Here is a 19483-nt window from a genome sequence, read left to right as displayed (position 1 = left end):
GGGTTCTCTACTCCGGCTCTTGTCGCCTCGGTCCGGGTCTTCAACTCCAGATCCGTTCGCTTGGGTGATCTCGACCATCCAGAAAAGGGCTCACCGGAACCCAACTTCCGGTCTTCTCGAGTGGGCTTCCGCTCCGACTTTTCGTCCCTTGGAATCGCCGCGTGTTTCCTTCTCGTCCGCCGGTGTACTCATCCGCAGTCTTAGTCCCTCGGACGCACCGCGTGCCGTCCTTCTCGCTAGCTGCGTCTCTTGCTCCCCGAGCAGTCTTCCGCTCCGGCTTTCGTCCCTCGGAACCACCGTATGCTTCCTTCTCGTCCGCCGATGTACTCTTCCGCAGCGTCTCATCCCTCAGACGCACCGCGTGCCGTCCTTCTCGCTAGCTGCGTCTTTCACTCGACTACCTGTGCTCCTAAGCTCCTGCACACTTAAACACAAGGTTAGAAACACACAAGACCTAACTTAACTTATTGATCACACCAAAACAAACCTTGGGGTTCCAACACTTTCTTCCATTACATTTTAATTTTTTAGAAATTCAAATCTCTTATGTCTATCAATGAGTTTCAGTCAAAACTTATTAATAAAGCTAGAGAGCTCTGATCATACTCATTCTAAGTGTTACATATTTCTAAAATAACCCGGAGTCTATATATGCTTAAATATATCAGTTTAAAGTCATTATCAACAGTGATTAGAAAGTTTTTAAAGTTTATAACTTTAAGATACTTAACACATACACATCAATCATTGTAAGTATGTCAGAATCAGACATGAACACCATAAATATCTTTATTGCACTATCTTCTTCTATTACATTTCAATTTTTTAAAAATTCAAATCTCTTAGATTCATAATGAATTTTAATTAAAACTCATTAATTGATTTAGAAAATTTTAATTGGATTCATTCCAATTCCTATGAATTTTTATAGTGTTCTGAAGTTCAAGTATGCCATTGTTTATTATTTTTAAAAAAATTAATACTAAAACAATGCTCTGTTTAAATTGTGGTATTGATTTTTAAACAACATAACATTAGTACCACATGCTTAGTGCTAATTTTTAAAAATGAGCTTCAAAGCGTTTTTTTTTAATTTATTTTTTATTAATAAAATCAGCTCTCATTATTTTTTAATTTTTTATAATTAGATATTAAAAATAGAATACATATTTTTATTTTCTTATTTTTTTATTAACCTTCTTTTATATATATTTTAAATTTTTTTATAAAAATTCTAAAATTAAAATTAAATAAATTTAAAGAATTAATTTATTAAAGTTTAATTTAATTAAAGAGAAAAAGTAGAGAAGAAATATAAGGAGAAAAGATAAAAAGTTAATAGAGGGTTAAAATGAGAATTAGTTGTTGAATCTTTTGTAAATTTTGAAATCACAGTGCGTCTTTTGAGAATTTTGAAATTTTATGTGCATCTTTAGAAAATTATCGTTGTTAATTAAATATTTGTATATATTTTTTCTAATAATAACTAAATATTCTTTATTTTTTTTTCCAATTTTGAAACCATCTTTTGAGAATTTTAAAATTGTACGTGGGCCTTTTGGAAACTTAAATTTGTTAATTAAATATTTTTATATTTTTTTTTCTAATAATAACTGAATATTCTTTAGTTTTTTTCCTCAATGTATATATTTATCATCATCTTATATCATTTAATTAATATAGACATTTTTTTAACACTTTAGATTTTAAAATATAAAGAATCTAGAAAAAAAAAATCAGAACATTATGGTAAATCTCCACATTTAATATACTATCATGTTTATTAACACGCAATTATTTGAAGGCAACTAAACACGTGTTTTTAGTGACGTTTGATAGGTCGTCGCTAATTCAATTTTTTTGTGGGTTTTAATGAAAATTGACACAGTGACAACAAATAGGCGATCCAGTTGAACCGGGCAGGCCGAGCCCATTATCTGGCCTTAAAGGGCTGGTAGACCTTGAGGTCGCTCACCACTCCGGCTATGGAGCCGGCGGCCGCGGCCACGGTGATGGCGAGGCACGCCAGGCTAAGCATCTGGAGGCACACCCACCTGGTGCTCCACCTCTCCACTTTCTTCTGCACGATGTACATCTCCACCGGGAAGTACACCGTCAGCGGCCAGAACCCGACGGCGCCGAGCAGCCCCGCCACGTCGTTGAAGAAGGGCAGCAGCATCGACACCACCGTCGTCGCCACCACGAATGCCGACCTCCACGTCGTCCTAAATAGATTGAACTTGTACGGCGATCGGTCGCCCGGCATCGGGATCTCGAGCTCGGCTGTGACGAACCGGGACTTGGGCCATGCTCGGACCGCCCACTGCTCGACGAAGGCGAAGAGCGGCTGGCAGTAGACCTGGTAGGCACCGACGAGGTGGATGACGATGGCGACGTTGGCGATGTCCAGGAGCCAGTAGGGGTTGTAGAAGCCAAAGCCGGTGAGCAGGTTCCCTGGCGCCATGTCACCGAAGGCGGCGTAGCCCATGCACCCACAGAGCATGTAGAAGATCGTAGTGGTGAGCACGCTGATGAGGGTCGCTTTCTTCATCACCTTCGCCTCCGACGGCGGTGGGGCTTTAATTGTGTCCTAAGGGTGTTTGTTGATATTCCACAGTGAATTTTTACGAACAGAAATTAATAAGACCTCGCTCTTTGGATTTGTTTAGCGATCTTGATATACCTGTATCTCGATCAGGATGATGGAGTAGGAGTAAGCGAATGCGATGTCGCCGAAGGCTTGAAAGCTGCGCCATATCTTGTCCATCTCGCTTACAGTGCCGATGCTGATCCCAGTGAGACTTCCTCTGATGCCTCCATTTTCTGGTAAGAGAAACACATTCCCGGATATCAAATATTTGATCCATGAACTTGAGTTGAGTCATTGAATGTCTACTAGTTGATGGCTTGGTGCAGTGTTTACTGATAACTTGGACGATGCCGAGACTGAGTCCGATGGCGGAGTAGGTGAAGGACATGATGGCAGCGACGATGGAGAGCCACCAAATCTGGTCGAAGTCTGGAATCTGAGAGAAGAGGATCTCAACGATCGCAAAGATGATCATGTAAGGATTGTTGCTCACTTGGCATGGGCTGTCATCCCCATTTTTGTGGAAACAGTTGGACCTCTTGACTGCCCTGCTCCATAAACAAAACCAACATCAAAAATCCAATTTTAACAATGGATTAAGGATGAGGTACTATTTATATGCTCCACTTACACCATGCTAATGGAAGCAGCAATTGTGTATCCGATCGCAACACCTACGATGTTGAGGTACTGCAGGTAGCCACATACCTTGACCTTGAAACCATCTGTTTTTTTTAAATGCAAAAGTGAGTTTTGGATGCAAAAGTTCATATTTTGCGACAGGTTTGAAGTATTGGACTTACTGAGATTAGCTTGGACAGCATCCATATAGGTGTAGTTCCGCTTTCCAGAGATGGGATCACCAGAGCGGTAGCAGTCACCGAGGAGAGCAGAAGTGTAGTAGGTAACAAACGAGAAGAGTAACATGACGGCGGGACCAGCAACCCATCCAAGCTGACCAATTGCCCAGGCCAAGGAGAGGACGCCGGAGCCAATCACCGCTGTAATGATGTGTGCACTTGCCGTCCAAACAGTCCCTGTAAAGCCTCAAACTTAGCCAATAATTTGAGAAGAGTTGAAATTTTGGAAGAACATTTAAATTACCAGTTCTCTTGAGCCGTCCATCATCATCGAAGCATTTGCTGGGTTCCTGTGGCAGGCCTTGTTCTAGTGCAGCTTGGTGATAGTAATTTGCGGTGCCAATATCAGGCATCTTAATCCAAAACAAGAATTCAATTCAGAGAAACAGCAGAGTATGGATAGATAACAGTAAGTAAACCATTTCCTTTTACAAGAATTCTTCAGTTGTAGCACTGAAACTAAAATACTGATTAAGATTGGACTCTGCTGATAGATTATAAATAAAGGTTGCAACTTGAAACATTGATTTCTTTCTGATTGATTAAATGTCATTGCAGTAGGAATTGCTCAACTAACAAAAGGCACCAACGACATAAATTGAACATTTGAACTCACCTTCTGCATTGAGATTATGATCACCTTCTACTCAAGGAAGATTTCAGGTGGTGTTGAGTATAGGGGGGCCTTCAACGTTGGCTTTATAGGGCACTGGCAGTGTGGTCTTTACACTTTGGAGGTGCACATCTTCTCCCTTCGCGTGTGAAATTCTAACCATTCTTTTGTAGAGGAATAATAGTATGATGCTAAATAAGTTCCTTCATACTGAATTTTATTGGTTATTGCTTGAGGCATTTCCTTATTCCCACTTTGTGTGACTGAGGAGATTGTGCTTGTTGTTTATGATCCAGCCAATGGAAAAAATATTATAAAATTTCTACTTGCTGATGAGACACTCTTTTGTTTAGAATGCTGAACTTTAAGTTGATAAAGATCACCATGGTTAATTTGTCACCTTGAGGACATGAAATTGATAGAATAATATATTATGGGTTGCTGTCACTAAATTCTGGTCACTTCAGAAAGGAATAAAAGATTTTAGATTTCTTTTCTCAGGTTTGATTACTTTTACTGGATTTATTAAACGATTCTTTTACTCCAGGAAAAAGAATGGCTGAACAATGGTGCTCAGAGGCTCAGAGAATCTGCTTACCCATATATGAATGGTCTGTATATTGTTTCTTATTAAAGAATCAGGAATACCGAACCCTAGAAATGCCTTTCAGATGAGAATCTTTGACCATCTTTTTTTGTCTCCATAATTTAATGGTTGATTGCTTTTGCAGAATTTCTTATTAGGAACTTGCAAAATTTGTCATCTTGATTATGCTTCAGCCAATAACTAATGCTTTTTCAGACTCATTGAAGGTACTTAGACTTGGGGGTTCATAACTCAAAATCCCTTCATTCAATCAGCAAACTAAAATGAAAGGAAGGTGACTCGTTATTTTTGCTCCGGCTATAGCCTGTTGGATCAAGTTGGTCATATCTTGATTATTGTTTCTGTGGTGGCAATGGCTAGTAGTTATATGGAGGAGGATTCTTAAAACCTCTAGTACTGTAGGTTTTAAGAAACAAGATGGCAAAATATGTTTGCACTAGGAGACTATTAACACTCGCTTTGCTTCAAGTTTCGTCGCTTCTTGCCAGAGTAGTGTCCCTTAACCCAAGCAACACTGACACTGATTATTCTAACGAGCATAGGATGGTCATGAAGATGAGGGTGAAAAAAGACTAACAAATAACCATTGCATTTTAAGTCTTCATGAGGTAAGTGTATGTAGGAGGATGATATACAATGGTGTTTTCTTGGTATTGAATGATAATTCCTGTGAACCAAATACCATATAAAAATTGTATTTTGCCAAAATATGAACTACACAAACACACACTTATTCACAACACATATATATCTGGTATATCTGCCTTTACCCAAATGTTGGTCACCACTCAATTCGACTCTGTTCTTGAGGTCCCCTTTTGCTGTCTACCTTTTCACACTGTCTAGACCTGACCCCAGAACCGGACCTGGCCTGGACCATAACTAACTACACCTGGACTGGACCATAACTGGGCCAACAGGTAACATACCTGTTGACCCGGTTCAATGGATTGGTTATCCATTGACCCAATTCAAGGGGTTGGCCCCCAATGAACCGACAGGTTCATTTGAATTTTTTATTTTTTATATAGATTTTTTAGTTATAATTGTTTATTTAATAATATTTAGAATATTTTAGTAATATAGATAAACATATTTTACTTCTCTATTAAAGTTAATTTTATCATCTAATTGTCTTGAATTATTGGATGGGAGATTATTCTACTTTTAACTCATTAAATTCATTAATTTTATTTAATTCTCTTAATTACTAAATGATTTTATTTATTCATTTAATTTTGATATGTTCAATAATAAATTTATCAAGGAATATAATTTATTTAACAAAAATATATGAGAGTTTTGTTATTTTATACATAAGCACCTGGTGAGCATTTAATGTTATTTTTAAATTACTATGTCCGAAATCCGAATACGTTACTCACATGTGCCCCCAAAAAAAAAAAAATGGTTTGAAATTTTTTTTACTAAATACTATAACTCAATTTTTAAATTCTAAGGGTACATATAATTGAGAGTTATCACTGATACTCTTAGTTATTCATCTAAGGTTAAATGAAAATTTTATTTGATTTAGGTAATGAATGATCATTGATAATTGAGCATGCCTGCCACGTCATTAATTTGGGGATATAATCCGGAATCACATTACCTCATAAGTGTAGGATTTTCTATGATTTCGGGGTTAATATTTTTTTCCAAATTAACCTCCGATCAGGAAGGGAGAGGATGAGGGGTCGTTGTTGATGACTTTTTTATAAACATATCCCATGATTATGTGCTTGTCGTTGAACCTGTCGGTGGCAACCTCTAGTTCTCGGAAATCGTACGCCCTCAACGATTCCAGAGTGTTGTGGATGCTTTCAACGGAGATTAGATTGGGATTGGTCGGTTGATGCCCCATCTCAGATATCTCAGAATATTTGGCGGAAGATTCGAGAGTTTTCTTTGTAGGGAGATTTGGAACGGTACCAAAGCCGCAGCGACAGAGGAACTAGATTAGGCTGCTAGCGCAGAAGAGGACTTGGAGATCGATTCCGTTTCCGATGTTAGTATTAGTCCTAGTACTAATTATGAGATGATTGTAAATGACTCAATTTTGTATCATATTTCATTATTAATAAAAGACAAAGTTGGTTATTATATTTGTTTCAATTCAGTGTCGATTGAATAAGTATAATAATATCCTTGTGTAGTAGGTTCTTATCTACAACATATCAATTGGTTGAATGAATAGTGACATATTGTAGATATATATAGAACACTACTCTTAACTATTCCTAGTCAAGCATTAATATACAAGGACAATATTAATGCATTGAGACTAGTATGTAGGTCAACGGATGACTTAATGTCACAAGTCATGAATATGAGATATTAGGTTAACACATGGGTATATATTAGAGAATATATACTGAATGATCCACCATGAAAATGTTTCATGGATCATTATATGAGTGCCATAAACATTCTCATGTGACTATTGGTATGAATAGTTCTTAGACATGAAGTCACTACGGTTTCCTACATAAGGAGTTGTATACTTTGGTATTAGCAAACGTCATCTGTAAGAAGGTGGACAATAAAGTCGATCACTGGGTATGCAACGAATTATGCGGAGGGATGTGAGTAATGTAGATGAGATCTATCCCTTTCATATGACGGAAGCGATATTTGTGGGCCCCTTGATTAGTAGAACACAAGAAAACATAACCATGCGCAAATGAGTCAATATGAGATATTGAGCTTATTTGATTGAGTATGTCTACTTAGAGATCAAGAAACACAAAGGTTGATAAGAGGATGACACAGTCTATACTTCATTGATAAATCTAGATATCAAGGATAGAGGGACCAAGTCATACAAGATAATAGTCACGGACAGGTTAGGTCAAATCTCGACTTTTTCGTCACTTGGGTAGCAATGATGCCTTGCTAGAAGTCACTCATTGCTTATGTATCTAAATGTTGATTTGGGTATATTGCTAATGTTACGAGAACCTATTGGGTCACACACAAAGAACAAGTAGATATGGAGATGAGTTCATTGGATTAAGTCTAATCTGAATTTGACTTATTGAGTAAGACTCAATTGGATCTAATTGTTGGATTAAGTCCAATTCAAATTAAACTTATTGAATCAATTCGAATGATTGGAATGGTGATTCATTGAATTCAAAATTGTATGAGAATCAATGAGTTAGACTCATTGGGTGAACTTGAGTTCACCAAGGAAGTTGAATGGTCAAAATTGAACCATTGGATTGAATGGTCAATTTTGAGCCATTAGATTGGAAGATGAAATGATTTGAGCCATTGGATTGGAAGATGAAAGGGTAAAATCCTTTGGTATTCATGAAATGGGTATATATATATATCATTTTGGATGATATTTTTATTATGTAAAAACCTTTAGTCTTCTTCTTCTTCCTCCTTCCCTCTCTTGGCCGAAACCCCTTTGTGGTTGCTAGCACAACCTTAGGTGGTTTCCATCTCTTTCTTGTGAGTTTGTAAGACAAACGAAGGCAAGACTTGTTCGTGTGGATATCGTAGAGGTGCGAATGTATGATCGTGCTGAGATCCAAGCTGTCTGAAGTTCGTGAGCACGCATCAAAGGTATAACCACTATCATGCAACTTAGTATAGATTGTTTTAAGCAATGTTTCTTCCCTTCGCATGGATCTTCTGGATAAAGGAACTAGAAGTTTTCCACTGCGCTTTCGCGTATTTAGTGCCCTAATTCTTTACATCCGCCCCCGATGAAAATCCCTTTGTTGGAGGAGTAGCCAGGGGTGGCAGGGTCATGATCTCGTCTCGTGTGAGTTCGCTCGTAAGGGGCACCAATAGAGTGGTGAAGGGAAAGATAGTGACATCGACGGAGAGGTTGTTGACATTCCACACTCCTGCTCATCGACACAAAATCAGGTGGTGATGGTGGGGATGTCATCGCCCCATGTAACGAGGTAGTTGAGCAAGTACCTGATGCTGCAACTTGCTTCGTAGTTGTTTCGTCCTACTATTCTTTTCCAAAACCAACATAGCAAGCAGAAGAGGAAGAAGGTTAAATCAGTAAATTATTAAATTAGGTTATTGTATTACCTGAGTTGAACCAAACAACATATGTTATATTTTATTTCCCATAATCTTCGTTATGTGATTATCAAGTAATTACATTACCAAGATTATCTATGATAACTTCAATCAAACACACCATAAAGGTAAAATCTCATTGGCATACCATATCATCCACATATATAGTTTTTTGATATATCACACTTCTTACGTCACACATCTTGTGAACATCTAATTTTTTTCATTTTATTTTATTTTTATGTTTAATACTATAACTCAACCCCTAAATCATAAATGTAAAATCTAATTGGCATAATCGGGAGCTCAACAAAAAAAAACATATATATAAAATGTAGTATCTGTTCTTATCAGTTTAATGTATGATATAAAAATATTAAATTAATTTTTTATAAGCGAGAGTGTTACATTAGCTTGTTGTTGGGGTTTATCGAACGTCGCCTTTGCTTTGCACTACTCCATGGGCTTGATGCACCTTAACAAGTCCAATTTATGGGCTTGAGATATTAATTTATGTGTATTCATGTAATATATTATACATATAATATATGCGCGCGATGGCGAATATATATATACTTTTATAATGAATTGTCCCCTCGGATGGGTCTAGTGGCTAGCGCATGAGGTGTTGCCATCATGAGGTCTGGGGTTCGAATTTCGGCAAAGCCGAGGTAAATGTCTCCCTTATGTGCTGTCACTGTTTCAAAGGCTAGTAGCCGCCCGTGATTTACCTCCTCCGTGTTGGCCCTGGGACGGATTGGCAGGGGCGCTGGAGGCGAGCGTATTCGCCTTTTTGCCACCATATATATACTCGAAAATATTACCCTGCGGCACACATCCGTACGGATCGGTGCGATGGATCGATAAGTGGATCAATCTAACAGGCGTGAGAAGACGAAACGAGACTGAATCGATCAATGGATCGATTCAGCCCCGCTTGCTGGTCTTCTTACGTGCGATGGATCGATCCAGCAGGGGCTAGATCGATTCAGCCCTCGTCTTCTCACACCCGTCTCGCGATCGTGAACAATTTCGGCCACAATCCAACCCCAACAGTTGCTAGAACCCTTTGGGTTCACTTTCCCCTCCGGTTATAGTAAAGTTCGGGGGCAGGCGGCCGGAGGCCGCTGACGGTGAGAGGGCGCGACTGGCACGACGGGCGCGAGAAGATAAGCGGGACTGAATCGATCCACTGATCGATTCAATTCCGCTGGATCGATCCAACACTAATTTTGATGCACACCGTATCAAACCGCACGGAGCGTGCCACAAGATAATTTTTTTTTCTCTTTCTATATATATACCAGACTTGGGATGAGTTCATAACAGATCAATGGATTTTTAATACTTTTGAATGGTCTTGAACCATCGTGAGCTGTTACGTTTAATATTAATAGTAGATGTTTTAGGAAACTGTGTGATGATTTTATCATAATATAAACTATCACAAATATCTAAAATTAATTATCCAAATCAAATAATAATGATACACAAATTTAAAGATATACAAATCATGTCCATAATATAGACATCCAAATACAAATACAAAATTATCAAATCATATAGAAAGTAAAATACGATTGCAATCAGAATCATGCGAGGAAAATTGATTAAAAAATTAACAATGAGAATAATATACTAAAAATATAAATTTATAACTAATTTTACATGAAAAAAGAGTTACCTAAATAATATTTTGGATATCAGATGATGATGATATATAAAATGTATCAATAGCGATAAATTATTCCTAAGAAAATATAATACAATTGGAGATGAGCAAATTATAATATCAAAACTAAATAAATATGTTTTACATATTCTATGAGTGATAAAAAACTTAAATTGTAGTTGAACATACCTCATAATGAGTTACTACAAGGTCTTGTGGGTCTTAAATTTCTTATGACTCAAAATGATAATGTGATACGGTAAATTGAGCAATGACTTCTCATATTTTGGCTAAGATAATATCATCTCTTGCCTCCTGATCGACCATCCTCTGTTCTACTGTCGATAATCGATCTCTCAGTTCTTGATTTTCTTATCTTAATGATAGTACCTCAGTAGAAGAAGAATTAGGATGACCCCTATGAGTCCTCAAACGATCATGTCACTTTGACCTGTGAGCTAAGGTCATAGAGGGAGGAGTTTTTCGTTCTTCCACTAACAATATCATAATAAATGTCATTTATTGTCTCAATGAATAGAATTTATGATTCCCCTCTTTCTACTGGTGGTTGAGATGTTCGAGCCACTTTATTAGTCATTTCATCTTGTGTGAAGAAAAATATATGATTAATATCTTGTACACAATTACTAAAGCTAATCATTATTAATGGTTATATGTAATAAGGTTAATATTATTATGTCTATGACCTGGGATCAAGTATCGACAAATATGACATTTTTTTTTCTTGTGAGTCCCGTTAAATATCTCCCAATAAATGGACTATCTCTATATAGTATGTTCTTACATACAAAAAGGTAGCACCAAATTTATACAAGTTAGACAATAAATTAAAATTGACTTATATAACTTTAAATTAAACTCACTAAATCGATGACATGCCCTACAATAGATTGGGATTTGAAATATGTTTCGCGGATCCGGTGCTCTGGCCAGCGAACTCTATATTTCTATGTGATCGAGCAGTTGACTGCCACCTTAAAGGTGGCAATCCATGCAACTTAGATTTTTTCTGATACATACGCTCACCTTGTTCCCTTCCTTCTCAACTTGTATAGAAGGTTTTTGTACAGTTTTACACAATAAGTGTTCCAAGTGTCTTTAAATTGAGTTTCCTGCCCTACCTCCCAAGCTTATTTCTGTGATAATAAGTTGCAAATTAATATAAAAAGAACAGATATATGATGCAATACTAAATATATTCAATTTATTTACCAGAAATTCTAAGTAATAGAAATCTTTTATCATTTGGACTACATGCATCCATATAGTACTAGAAGCGCAAACTCATTTTATAAATTTTTCCGCTAATGTACGTCGTTACCTGATGACCATTTGTAGTAAAACTGCATGAAAAAAGTTAAGGTATGAGAAATATATTATAAGTAAAGTCATATATGAATTTGAATTACTTATAACATAAATACTTATGAGTCTCTAATAACCCTTAGCACAATCTAGCTACGAGATGTGACTGCCTTATCTAACATGATAATATCTATAAAATAACATTACAATACATCATAATATAATTACCAGTGTTCTAAATGACGTTGCAGGCGGCGCCTAGGTGAGAGGTAGAGATTATCCGCCTTGCTTTCGTCGAATGTGGCCTTAAAAGGTGAGGTAAAACAAGTAGGTTAAAAAAAACCTTCGTTGCCTTCTGCCTCTACCTCCACCTCCTTTCCGCCTTTTGCCAGCTGCTGCCACCCGCCGTCGCTCATCGTCGCTACCGCCATTAGGTAAGTTTTCATAAACCTAGATTTCGAAGTTTCTCTGTGCTTTTGTGCTTCCTTCAGAGGCTCACGTGAACAACATCTCGCCAGACTCATCGCGAGGGAACAAACGCATCGTCCGAGCCCGGTGACAGGCCCAAACGCATTGTCCGAGCCCGGTGACAGGCCCAGACGCATCACCTGGACCTGGTGAGGCATTTGTGCAAGTGCAACAGGTCTAGTGAACATCCGTCGTGTGAGCTCTTATGGGGCAGAAACGTGATCTAGAGTTTTTTTTGTTTTGTTTTATTTTAAACTTAGAATTTAATTGAATTTAATCAAATTCTTTATATTAATAATTTTAATCAACTTCTAACTATGATTGAGATAATTTAAATATACCTAATAAAGCCTGACTTACACCGCATACCCCGCCCACACCTAAAATATTTGTTCAACTTTAAAATTTTTAGTGCTTAATGTCATATTCTAACCTCTAAACCCTAAAGAAAAAAAAATCCTAAATGACATACCCGCAAGTAAAAAAAATAATAAAAAAAAAAATCTCAAGATGACATATGCATAACTATTAGTTTATTATATATATATATAGATTAAATTATTGTGCAAACTTTTAATTTCTATTTTTTTTTGTTATTGAAGATTAATGGTGGAAAATGAGAAACAATCGGAGGTGGAATTGAAGTAGAAGTCAATATTGTTTGAGATTATGGGGTACAGTATTACAAAGAAAAAAGAAATTAGATCATATGCAAATTATATAATAGGCTTATCAAGGGAAAAATTTATCAGATAAAACATCATATTGCAGGTATTGTAAGACAAGTTGAAGCATGCCCTGAAGCATTTGATGAAGACAAAAAAGAGAAAGAGCTTATCTTAAAAATAATAAGAATAAGAAGTGAGAAAGGGTAGAAGAATTAAAAGAAGAGAGTGGAAGTAAATATAGGTGTTGATGTAGAAGATAAAAATTATCAAGTGGAGGGAGATTCTTCTAAAAAAAAGTCAAAACACCTCGATCTTATTAATAAGTGAACATCTATAATTGATTCAACAAAGGAAAGACAACAAAATATAAATGATGCATTAAAGTTAAAGTTTACAAATGATGTGTATGAGTATCTTGCAAGATGGATTTATGAGGCAGGGATTCCTTTTCATGCAATTGACAATCAAGACTTTAGCCAATTTGTAGAGGTAGTTCATCAATTCGGTCCGAGCTACAAACCTCCAAATCAATATCTTCTAAGAGATTTTGAAATAAGAAGTTGAGAGAACCAAATTATCTCTAAAAACATGAAGAAGAATGAATGAAAAATAGATGTTCAATTATGACTGATGCACGGACGGATTGCAAGAGGAGAAACATTATGAATGCATGTTTTATTTGCAAACTAGGTACTTTATTATTTAGTTCTATTAAAGAATCCATGGAGGCACACACCGGGACTTACATCTTTAAGTTAGTGGAAAAATGAAAAATGATATGCAGAAGGAAAAATCTCAGAGATAGACACATAAAGTGATGAGACCCACAAAAGTGAAAATGGTGGGCTATTAATTTATGTGTTTATCCCTGAGCTTTTCTCTGAGATTTTTTCCCTCTATGTATCATTACTGTATTATATCAATGAAATTGACCCTCAACATGTGGTTCAAGTAGTGACAGACAATGTGACAAACAATATGGTAACCACAGAGTTGTTGAAGATTACACAACCTCAAATTTTTTGGACCTCTTGTGCAACTTATACAATCAACCTCATGCTTGAAGCAATTGGAAAGCTACTCACGTTTAGCAGAATACTTGAAAAAGTAAATGTGCTGTAACAATATTCATCCATGCACATCATAGAACTTTGGCTATTATAAGGAAATATACCAAGAAGAGAGATATTGTGAGGCTTGGGATGATTAGATTTGCTACTTTATTTTTGACATTGGAAAGTCTCAAAGGCAAGAAAAATCAATTGAGACTTATGTTTATATCCGAGGAGTGAAGCAACACAAAATTAAGGAGTAGTGTGAAAGGGAAAGTGGCGGAGGCGACGATAACAAGTATCTCTTTTTAGAATGATGTTTCTTTGGCTTTGAGTATTTTCACCCCTTTAGTGAAAGTTTTACACCTTGTTAACGGTGACAAAAAGCCCTTAATGGCCTTTTTATTGGGTGCACTTAAACAAGCCAAGGAAGAAATTAGAAAGACTTTTAAAAAAGAAGAAAATGTCATCCCTATTTTAAAGATTATTGATGAGAGTTTAAAGGTAGGCGTGGTAGTCCTTTGCATTATGCCGTCTACTTGTTGAATCTAATTTTTTACTTCAAAGATCCAAGCATACAAAATGACACTAATATTATGAATGAATTCTTAAATTGTGTTGAGAGAATTTTTTCCACCGACAAGGACATATAATTTACCATTTCTAATGATTAATTGTTGAAATATAAGAGTAAATCTGAAAACTTTGGAAGAAAAATGATAGTCAGGACATATGAGAAGGTGGATATGTACCATGACATTGATCCGGGTACATCTCTTTCCTTTATTTCTATTCACTAGCATGTCTCTTTTACTTATTTTTGGATTTATTATTTATTTATTTTCTTGCTTCTTTACTTTTTAAAGTCGGATGATGATCTAATTATGGTGGTGACACTCCAAACTTACAAAAAATGGTAATGTGATTTCTCTCAGGGTGTGAAAGAAATTGGAGTTACTTTAAATGGATAAGTAATAATTCATAAATTATGTTATTTATATAGGGATTTATAGCCATAAACAAATTAAAAATGTAGTGAAAATTGATCCCTCCAGATATCCATGCGATTGCAGAACTACTCTTGCAACTACACTAGCGAATAGGATTGCTACCTTTGATGCGTGAACAACCCTTAGAAAGCTTCTAGTCCAGCAGATCTTAACATGATCAGAATGCCCACTCCTCTACGGTATCTGCACGAGCATGCCCCTTCCTTCGTCTCATGAATTTCAGAATCAGAGAGTCTCACACCACCACACCTTCTTGCTAAAGATGGTTATTCAAGGTGGCAAAAAGTGAAGAGGAATAACTATTTTCTTTCTTGTTAGTGATGGGTATTTAAGGTGGTAAGGAAGAAGAATCTAACCCTTCATCTTCTTACTAACTCTTCATCTTCTTGCTAATTCTTTACTTCTTGAGGAACTCTTCATCTTCAAGAATAACTCTTCATCTTTAAGAAGAACTCTTAGCGGGCTCTACAGTTGGGTTGAACCTTAAATGGATTAACTGATTAATCCAATAAGTCTAAAACCCAATTAGATTAACTTATTAATTCAATATGCTTAAGGTTTGAAACCATAAAATAAATCAATCTTCAAATCAACATGCTCTTTATGTGTGATCCATTAGGTTCTCGTAAAGTTGACAGTGTTTCTAAAACTATTTTAGATACACAAGCAATGAGTGACATCTAGTAATGCATCATTACTACCTAAGTGACGAGAATGTTGAGATCCAACCTAACTTGTTCGTGACCATTATCTTGTATAGCTCAGTCGTTTTGTCCTTGATATCTAGATTGATCCATGAGGCATAGACTGTGTCATCCTCTAATTAATCTATGTGTTTTTTAATTTCTAAGTAAACTCACTTAACTGAATAAGCTAAATATCTCATATTGACTTATTTGAGTATAACCATGCATTTCTATAGTCCTACTCAATCAAGGGGTCAACAGATATCTCTTCCATTATATGGAAAGGATAAATCTCATTTACATCACTCACGTCCCTCTGCATAGTTTATTGCATACCCAGTGAACAACTTTATAGTCCACTTTGTTATAGGTGACGTTTGTCGATACCAAAGTACACAACTCCTTATATAGGGAATCGTAGTGACTTTAGGTCTAAAGACTATTTATACTAATAGTCACTATGAGAATGTTTATGACACTTATATAACGATCCATGAAACTTCTTATAGTAGGTCAATTTAGTATAAATTCTCTAATATATATTCATGTGGCCCCTAGGGCATAGCGCAGACGGTGGGCGCATTAACATCTTTTGTGTAATGGCTAGGGGTCGATTCTCAGGAACTGATGACCTGGGGTTTACCCCACCATGAACCTATGGCTCGTGTACCTGCATTTGCCTCCCTCCATATTTGTGGGGCCGACACTAGGGGGGCCGCTAAGGTAGCAGATCTACCTTTTTTCCAATATATATTTATGTGTTAACTTGATATCTTATATCTATGACTTGTGAGAATAAGTCGTTAATTGACCTACATGCTAGTCTCAACGTATTAATATTGCCTTTATATATTAATACTTGACTAGGAATAATTAAGAATAGTGTTCTTTATATATGTCAATAGTCTCCCATAATTAATTCAACAATTGATATGCTGTAGACAAGAACCAATTATTCTAAGATATTATTATATTTATTCAGCTAACATAAATATGAAATAAATATAATAACCAAAACATTGTCTTTTATGCGAAAAATATGATACAATATGTCCTAAGTCAACCAAATCATGATTGTCTCTTAGGGACTTACACTAATAATCTCCCACTAGCACTAGAGCCAATCAATGATGTATCTGATATCGAGTGGCCTAATGTGACCATCATGTTTCCTCTGTGCTAAAGCCTTGGTCAGTGGGTCCACTACGTTAGCATCTGTTGGTACCATGCACAGTCTCATATCTCCTCCAAATATCAAGAAATAATTTTTAGTTCTTCTCAAGTACTTAAGTATATTCTTGACCATGGTCCAATGATTTTCACTTGGATCTGACTTGTATATGCTCATCATGCTTAATCCATATTGTAAGTACCCCGGGGTAATTTTTGTAAGGATCTTGAGAGCAAAACAACACAAGCGCAGCGGAATAAACAACAAGATTCTTTCTAGAAGATCCATGCGAAGGAAACTGTATATTAGTTGTGATAAGAGTTATACCTTTGTTGCGTAAACACAAACTCCTGACAACAACTTTGTTCTCAGTGAATCTTAGCACGATCAAGTGGCCGTGCTTGTATGGTATCCACATGAACATGTTCCGTCCATTTCACGAACTCACAATTTGGAGAAGAACCAACTTTGTGGTGCTAGCCACTTAGGGGGTTCGGCTAAAGAGGAAGAAGGAGGAAGAGGATTAGAAGATCAAGAGTCTCTTATGAAAAATGAGCTTAAAAGACATTTTGTCACGCCCTAGGTAGTCTCTGCTAGAGAAAATTTTGACATCATCTGTTGGGTTTTTCGGGCCGTAAAAACTGCTTTTTGCGTTGCGGAAACCTCGAAACCCTGCCACCGGATCCGTGCGAAGAATAAAATTTCGTAAAACTTCGAATATGAGTTTTCTAACCTAGATCTACACTAGATCTACAAGGAGAAGAGTTTACCCTTGATGCGAAGCCCTTCGCAATCCCGCTCGTCCAAGGTTCGTCGCTGGATCTCGAGAGTATCAAAGTAGATACTCCTCTATGTGTATCCACACGAACAACTCGATAGAGAGAATCTCTAAGGATGTACTAGCAACCTTAGAAGATCAGTAATGGTGGAGGAGAGGGAGAGAAGAGAAGAGCTTGAGGAAGAAGAAGGAGTTACTCACCAAGCACACAAAATGCACTAACTCCCTCATCTAAAGTGGCCGACCACTTTAAGAGAGATTGTAACCTCCATGGGATGCCAAGAGTCACAACTCTTGGTAACTCCCATGAGGTGGCATCTCACTTAAGCAACCATGATGATGTGGAGCATCATCATTGGTTCACTTCTTGCCAACTCACCAATGAGGTGGCAAATGGTCAAGTCAAACTTGACTCTTCATCTTCCTCTCAAGTCAAGTCAAACTTGACTACTTTTCTCCCATGGTTGATCAAATCTAACCATTGGTTCAAGTCAATTTTAATTTAATGAATCTCTATTCATTGAATTAAATTAATTAAATGAGTCTAAGTCCAAATTAGACTCACTTAACACATGAACCAAATTGAGTCCAACTCAATTAGCTTAATTTGGATTACTCTTAATCCAATTTGGTTCATCACATGATCCTAATCCTTTACGTTCATCAAATGAACCTAATCTCCATCTAATTACCCTTTGTGTGTGACCCTATAGGTTCTTATAATGTTGGTAATGCTCCTAAACCCATTTAGAAGCATAAGTAATGAGCGGTATCTAGCAACACATCATTACTACCCAAGTTATAAGAATGTTGAGATCCAACATCACCTTGTGACTACTAATTGTGACTCCTCACAATATATGATATTGTCCTTCTATCCTAGACATCTAGATTGATCAATCTGAGGCATAGACCGTGTCATCCTCTAATCAATCTAAATCTTGAATCCCAAGTAGACTCACTCAATCAAATGAGCTCAATATCTCATATTGACTCATTTGGGCATGTCCATGCACTTAGTGGTATCACTCTATCAAGAATATCGATGTCACTCCCGTCATATAGGAGAGATAGATCCCATCTACATCACTCACATTCCTCCGCATAATTTATTACATACCCAGTAATCGCCTTTATAGTCCACCCAGTTACGGGTGACGTTTGACGAAGCCAAAGTACGTAACTCCTTATGTAGGGAACCATGGTGACTTCAGGTCCAAGAACTAGTAGTCATACTAATAGCCACATGAGAAAGTATATGACACTCGTATAACGATCCATGATACTTTTTCATGGTGGGTCATTCAGTATATATTCTCTAATGCATACCCATGTGTCAACTTGATATCTCCATATCCATGACTTGTGAGATGAAGTCATCGAGTTGATCTACATGCTAGTCTCGTCGCATTAACATTGTCCCTGAATGTTAATACTTGACTAGGAATGATTAAGAGTAGTGTTCCCTATATCATCTCACTATCGATTCAACCAATCAATTGATATAGGTAAGAACCTTCTACTCAAGGACGCTATTATACTTAGTTATTTGGCACCAATACAAGTAAGTATAATAACAAAAAACAAATGCCTTTATTTATATACAAGAATATGATACAACGAGTCCATACAACAATCATCAAATGATTGGCTCTAGGGCTCTAACTAACAATCTCCCACTAGCACTAGTGCCAATCAGTGTATGCTCTAAGCTCCAATGACCTAGTGTGACCATCATGCTTTCTTTGTGCCAAAACCTTGGTCAAGGGATTTGCGATGTTAGCCTCTATAGGTACTCTGTAAATCTTCACATCTCCTCTCTCGATAATCTCTCGAATGAGATGGAAGTGCCGTAGTATGTGTTTGGTCCGCTGGTGTGAGCGAGGTTCCTTAGCCTGCACAATTGCTCCATTATTGTCACAATAGAGCTGT

The 19483-nt window shown here is 36.8% G+C and overlaps 1 protein-coding gene, 1 long non-coding RNA gene and 1 pseudogene across 11 annotated transcripts; 2 read left to right on the top strand and 1 right to left on the bottom strand.

The window, feature by feature from the left end:
- Positions 1-1750: 1750 nt before the first annotated feature.
- LOC122016147 (amino acid permease 4-like) lies at positions 1751-4208 on the bottom strand. Of its 2 annotated transcripts, none has more exons than XM_042573366.1 (7): positions 4067-4208; positions 3695-3803; positions 3394-3627; positions 3222-3315; positions 2897-3138; positions 2684-2823; positions 1751-2590 (listed from the first exon to the last, which is right to left on the bottom strand). In XM_042573366.1, exons 1-7 carry the CDS (start codon positions 4073-4075, stop codon positions 1934-1936), a joined length of 1485 nt encoding a protein of 494 aa, XP_042429300.1. In that variant the 5' UTR covers positions 4076-4208; the 3' UTR covers positions 1751-1933. The 2 variants fall into 2 exon arrangements, with proteins under 2 accessions (XP_042429300.1, XP_042429301.1); XM_042573367.1 differs by having other exon boundaries at positions 2924-3138.
- Positions 2380-5306, top strand: LOC122016148. Of its 9 annotated transcripts, none has more exons than XR_006121071.1 (7): positions 2380-2519; positions 2699-2826; positions 2900-3286; positions 3374-3859; positions 4009-4187; positions 4611-4674; positions 4877-5306. It is a non-coding gene; the product is annotated as an uncharacterized LOC122016148 (long non-coding RNA). The 9 variants fall into 9 exon arrangements; XR_006121074.1 differs by having other exon boundaries at positions 4866-5306; XR_006121067.1 differs by lacking the exon at positions 4877-5306 and having other exon boundaries at positions 2917-3286; positions 4611-4796.
- Positions 5307-9036: 3730 nt separating this feature from the next.
- LOC122018174 lies at positions 9037-9200 on the top strand (annotated as a pseudogene).
- The last annotated feature ends 10283 nt before the right edge of the window (positions 9201-19483 follow it).

The sequence above is a fragment of the Zingiber officinale genome, chromosome 8B (genome assembly GCF_018446385.1).
Source record: "Zingiber officinale cultivar Zhangliang chromosome 8B, Zo_v1.1, whole genome shotgun sequence".
Taxonomy (NCBI): domain Eukaryota; kingdom Viridiplantae; phylum Streptophyta; class Magnoliopsida; order Zingiberales; family Zingiberaceae; genus Zingiber; species Zingiber officinale.
Note: the sequence above shows the minus strand (reverse complement) of the source record. Positions and strands in the feature narration are given on the sequence as shown.

Excerpts from the sequence above, each read along its gene's own strand:
- LOC122016147 (XM_042573366.1), bottom strand. Across the intron at positions 3,628-3,694 it reads TGGACGGCTCAAGAGAACTG|GGACTGTTTGGACGGCAAGT; the intron begins GTAATTTAAATG and ends GAGGCTTTACAG. Across the intron at positions 3,139-3,221 it reads GCTGCTTCCATTAGCATGGT|GGCAGTCAAGAGGTCCAACT; the intron begins GTAAGTGGAGCA and ends TTTATGGAGCAG.